Below are 6,000 nucleotides of genomic sequence, written 5' to 3'. Positions count from 1 at the left end.
CTTGCTGACGTTTGATTATTTATGCCACCATTCAAGTTTTCCGGAGAACACTGGATCGCCCTCATGGAATGGGACAGAGGGTGCCTGTGCTCACACAACCCCTGCGCCAATGTTGTTGGTGACATATCTATTTATAACCCTTATAGTAGTGGTGCCAAATGATGAAGTTAAGCGCATCGGTCTGTACAGAAGACCTCTTCGTGTGAACGGCAAACGCCAATAAAACAGTGCTCTGCTCTTCCAATCAAAAAAAAAACAAGTCTGTTTCTCTTGCAAGTGTATTTTTGCACATTCTATTTCCAAACACCGAGTCTCTATCTCCCGCGTGCTCTCTCTCCTTTTTAGAGACTTGTTTGCTGCATACTTGGAAGCCATGGCATGGAAAGTTTACTGTGGTGAGAGTTAAAAGGGATCTTAATTACATTTTTTTGGTGTGGACAGATTATCAAAACGAGCAGAGAGAGAAAGAGAGAAGAGAGAGAGAGAGAGAGAGAGAGAGAGAGAGAGAGAGAGAGAGAGAGAGAGAGAGAGAGAAAAAAAGTTTTCAACCCCTAATGGAGCACTTGGATATCTGTGATTTTCCACTAAGTGATAATAAAAGCTGGAAATTCTGACCCTCTTGCAGTCCAGTGAAGTAAACATCATCCCTGTGTGATAAACTGGTGAGACCCTTCCCTGTCTTGATATTCACCACAGTCTTTGTCTTCTGAACACTTTGTTCTGGAGGGATGTATTATAAACCACAGAGCATCAAGATCTGAGAGCAGCCACTTGTCTCCCAGCCCCCTGCTGCGTTCATGGGTGTCTCACTGGCTCAGGAGGGTGCACAGAAACGCACCCCCGCATGGCTGTGGTCGGACTGGTCAATAGGACTAGAAAAGTGTTTTTCTTTTATTTGAATGCTAACAGAGGTCCGTCTACGTGTCTCCTTCCCATACTAAGTTGTTTTTATGCACCGTACCTCATATCCTCTCAGGAAACAGACAAATTATTACAGAAGTGATGTAATACCCTAAACACAAACATATATACACAAACAAATCATGCCATGTCACCCAAATTACGCAGACACACAACCTCTGCGCTCAAGATGGAAAGATGCACCTGGAGAGGTCTTGAAGTTTACTGACCAGCAGGCAAATTATAAACGTCTGGTGTGTCACTTTAAATTGAGAGACACGTTGAACGTCTGGTACTTTAAAAGGATCTTGACTTTAATGTAGTTTTAAAGTGGAAATAGTCATAAAATGTTGTATTTCGTGATAGAAATACAACGAGCAAAACCAAGAACAATGTTTTAAACTAAAACTAACTTCTTTAGTTAAGTAAACCACACACCTCGTCCTCGTTTAAAGGTTGGAAACTTAATATAACTGCTTTTTTTGAACTATATGATTAACATTAATTCACAGACAAAATGCAGGAATTGGCTAAATAATCTCTATGAGCTATGATATTTTAAAAATAAATTAGGCATTATCTTTGCCCAACATGCTATTTAGAGAGATTCCACTGAATAGCCTAATAGTGTACATCATCACTAAGCAGTTACAGACAAATATTCAAACAGCTGTATAGGCTATATGAGCAATAAAAAAAAGAGAAGCAACCCTCATTGGCTCTCATTAATTCCCAGTTTTTCTATTGGAGCAATGGCAAAAAAAACTGTTTTGAGTCCATCTGCATCCAGAACATTAGATGAGATTACTTTGGATTAGATGAGAAAATGTAAAATATGCTCGTTGAAGCATTCATGAGCGCATTCTAAATTTCAAACCACAAATCAAAACATTGAAATCACAGCTAAGGCACTGAAATGGTTAGAAGACCAAGACATTTTACATAGTTAAACATTGAGAAGCGTCTACATTTTAGAGGATTCCATGAGAAATAATGAATACAAGTCTATCTTATTGTTTGCTAAATCACTCAAAAAGCCTAACAGAGAAGATTAATAACTTTTCCTACTCCTCAGTGGGAAAAGAAATTCAATAAATGTATCTATTTTATATTTGTTTCAAGACTAACATGTAAAGTTTTCACATGTTTCCTACACAAAGTGTCATTTCATCCATGTGAAAGCATGGAGTTAGGACTTGATTGGAAACACTTGTAAACTCAGGTGCTCCTGTATGTATTCATTTGCACTGCATAGCTTTACACGGAGTCCTATGTAGTTTACTGAGAATGGGGGTCTGGAGATAAAACCTGATAACTTCCGACAATCTTTTGTTTTTATCATGGTGACCGTCTATGAACATATCCAGCTGTATCATATCATTTTGTTAGTGTGTATTGTTTAACTGTATGGCCTTTTAAGAAGCAAAGGTTTGTGTCTGATTTAGGTTTTTCGTGCGCAGCGACGCCACACCACGAAATGCAAAATGGCCACATGGTCGTAGTAACCTTCAGCTCTGGTCCCTAGATTCATCCTCTGCTCTCTGGATGTCTAACGTGAAGATTACGGCGACGTGTGCCTCGTACTTCTGCCTGATTCCAAATAAACAAGAAGGGCTTCATCACATGAGGCGATATTGCGCACAAATAAGCAGATTTTGCTTAAATGTGTTTGCCCACTGACGGGCAGCTATACCACATGGTCCTCAGCTAATATGTAAGTAAATAGCACATGCCGGTGAGCTTTATGCTCACTAGATTTGTCGTATTGAATGCCCAAGCCGTAATATAACAAGTTGTTACCCTTATTGTCTTGTTATAAATACATTACAACACATTATTCATCCCACCAGTGAGCAAAAGACTGCTTCGCAAGAGGTTAAAAAAACACATTCTGTTGCCTATTAAGACATCCCCTGTTTAACTAATAAACTTTAACAAAATATTATAGTAAAATAATACTTACTTTCTCCATGTGTGGACCAGATGCAGATAGTGGAGACAGACAGCATCAGACCCCAAAACAAGGTCGGGCTGCCCATCCGTGTGACAGATCTCATGTTCCTTAGCATTATTCGCCTAAAAAATACAACTTTAAAGGCAGGGATAAAAAATGTAATTAAATAGTGAAGGTTGTACACACCAGCTCCTTTTTTATTTATTGAATTAATATAAAAAAAGAGGGAAAATAAATGCGTGTAGCCCAAAAAGGCTACTCTGTGGTAGCCTGCAAATGCGTGGCTTCCAGGATTTGCTCTGAAAAAAAACAACAACAATATAAATAAATGTGTAGAAATCCTTTTAACAGGGAATTCCTTGGAAGAAAAAAAATAATACTAAAACAGTCTGCTATTTTTGCCAATCACAGGATACTTTGACGTCGGCTGGTATGGCACACAAACCAGTGATTTTACTGGATAAATGATGGTAATCCCCATCTTCAGTCTCCATCTCTTGAAAACAGCAGTGCGCGTACAGTGCGATCAGGCCTGGTAATAACACTATAAAAAAATGTCAGACTAAGTGTTATTATTAGAAGCCTTTGCCACAATAATAAATCAACACCAGTGTCGCTCACAAGAGTCCCCCGTGTGATTGACTGTGTGTGAGGGGAGGAGTGGGGCAGAAAACACGTCCAGATCCACAGGGGTGGTGGCTGCGAGGTTGAAAAATGAATGAAAAACCTTTTTTGCTTTATGCCATTCAACCAGCACTGGCTCTCGATCCCCACAAAGCAGTCCTGGCCTGCGGTGAGAAGTCGCTTTTTAAACCAATTTTCCAGCTCCTCGGGTCGGACTTATATCCGCCGTCAGTCGGGATTTGCAGCTGAAAGAAAATATCAGACTTGTGCCACGCAAGAGAATGGGTCTCCAGCTCTCCAGCTAGACGACCTCGGCTGGGGTGGGAGGGAGAATGTGTCCACAAGGAGTTGCCCTTTACGAGTGTTTCGTGTTTTGCTTTTATCCTCATAAAAAGAGAAATCAAAAACTCCCGTTGCGTGTATATCCAGAGGCTGAAATCCTACGGTTCGCCCTCAGTTAACGCAGCCAGTGGGTCTCCGCTCCTCCGTGGAATCTCTGCTGTAAACAAGAGTCGGCTTCTCTCACACAGAAACACATAGTGCTACGGATAAAGTGGCCGGGAGCAGGCCGGAAAACCAGGAGTGGATTTTGATCCAGGGATTCCTAAATCCCACTAACTCCCCAAACAAGACACACAGCGCCGGGTAGTAAAACTGCACAGGAACTGGGTGTCTCTGGGCAGTGGTGGAAGAAGAAGCCTTGTCAGTATTTGCATCAAAATATACTTTAAGTAACAAAAGTACTCATTTTATAATAAAAAATAACCCATTCCTGAATACAGAATGTTACGCTATACTGTATTATTGATTGTGATTATTGATGCATTCATGTGGGCATCACTTTAATATTGAAGCTGGTAAATGTGGAGCTAATTAAATGTATTTATATATTATGTATAGTTCACACGATATACTGCAAGGTAGTTTGTTAATTTCCCACTAAAGATCAATAAAGTCTTATTGATATAGATATATTAAAATCAGAAAATGGAAATACTCCAGTAAGGTAATTGAGTAAATGTACTTAGTTACTTTCCTGTACTATCTCTGGATGCCATTAAGGGTGTAGGATATGCTGGTAAAGCTCTATTTTAACTTGCATAACTTTTAATGGACCCCCTGTAGCAGATGGAAGGTATCATCTTCTTTATTCTGGGTTGTGAAACAGGATTCTGCCACCATTTTGCAATCTGTGTGTAAACAGTGCTTGCAAATGGCTTTGGTGAAACAGGCCCCTGGGTAGGAAAACTTTAGTTCGGTTTTTTTTCAGACTTTTCTCTTATCTTATCTTGTCTTATGTTTGTGTGTAATACTGGATACATGTACATCTTTGAACTTCACAGTCTGAGAAGGGAAAATAAGTCCTCACATCTCATCGACAGGCAGTTGAGGGGTCTCAAACATTGCACATAAGGTTGTGAAACATTGTCACAATGTGGATGTCTGGATTACCAACTGGCAGGGCACCTGTTGTTTTGTCTCTGAGGCAATAACAAGTGCTGTAATGTTTGTGTATATGTTGTAAGGTGGCTCATCTATTTATTATGTTGTTATTGAGATCTCAGACAAAGGCTCTGTGTCAAAGTTTAGTTTTAATATCATTAATATTTTTAGTTTATTGTACATGGTGCATATTCTTTAACACATTTGTGTTTCATTGAAGTATACACCACTAACTGACATTCAGCAAACCTGTGCATTACTAGTATTCCAGCAGAGGAATACTGTTTGCTTTTTGTGACTGTTGGGGAAATGACAGGGTTAGTAGTGCCACTTAGCCGATTCATTTGTCCCTGGACTTACACAAGTGTCTACAGTTTGCAAACTGAGAGGTTTTGCTTGTCAGGACTAATGTATTGGCCTCTGTCAAAGATGGGAAGATGTTACATCCTGTCCTGCTGTAGTGAAGTTTGTTGCGGTAAAATACAACATTGTTGAGAAATGCATCAACTGTATCCAGATCATGCTATCTGAGATTATTTTCTTCCAAGGCTGTTCACTGCTGACTGAATAACTTTGAGAGATGTAAATGATTATATTGTTCACAATGAATGTGAGTCTCACTTTCTACTATATTGGTTATCCACATATGCTATTACTCATCATCCTTTCAAATGAGCTCAGTTTTATTAACTTTTTGTAAAAAAAAAAAAGCATGTGCAAGGTCACTATCAACAAGAAACAAAAGTGCTCAACATTAGTTACATTTGAAATAAGTTACATGACAATATTGTATGAGACAAGGCAAAGTCAACCAAAAGGGTAGTGAATCCTTTGAAAGAAAAAACATTACAGCAAAGTCAGCGGCACCTATCTATTTTGATTCTTTACACAACATTTGAAAATGTGAGGAGTGAGCCTGTAACATTACTTTATGTAAGATGTCATTAATAGCCTTCAAATCAAATGTGCCTGGAACTATGATATCAGTTCATACATATGAAATTAGAACTTTTTTTGTGTGTTGACTATGAGTACGTGTAAAATAGTCTATATAGGGTTCACCAGAGATCATTTATATC

The 6,000-nt window shown here is 39.0% G+C and overlaps 1 protein-coding gene across 1 annotated transcript in view; it reads right to left on the bottom strand.

Annotated features, from left to right (window-relative positions):
• The window catches only part of igf1ra (insulin-like growth factor 1a receptor), a 72,944-nt gene extending 69,975 nt beyond the window's left edge, over window positions 1-2,969 (bottom strand). Inside the window, exon 1 of the mRNA XM_029434070.1 lies at window positions 2,864-2,969. Within this exon, the coding sequence (XP_029289930.1) occupies window positions 2,864-2,969 (106 nt within the window). The remainder of the gene's footprint in view (window positions 1-2,863) is intronic.
• Between the last annotated feature and the right edge of the window lie 3,031 nt (window positions 2,970-6,000).

Source organism: Cottoperca gobio, chromosome 6 (genome assembly GCF_900634415.1).
Source record: "Cottoperca gobio chromosome 6, fCotGob3.1, whole genome shotgun sequence".
Classification (NCBI taxonomy): Eukaryota; Metazoa; Chordata; class Actinopteri; order Perciformes; family Bovichtidae; genus Cottoperca; species Cottoperca gobio.
The sequence above is the reverse complement of the archived record's forward strand: the minus strand, read 5'-3'. Positions and strand labels throughout refer to the sequence as shown.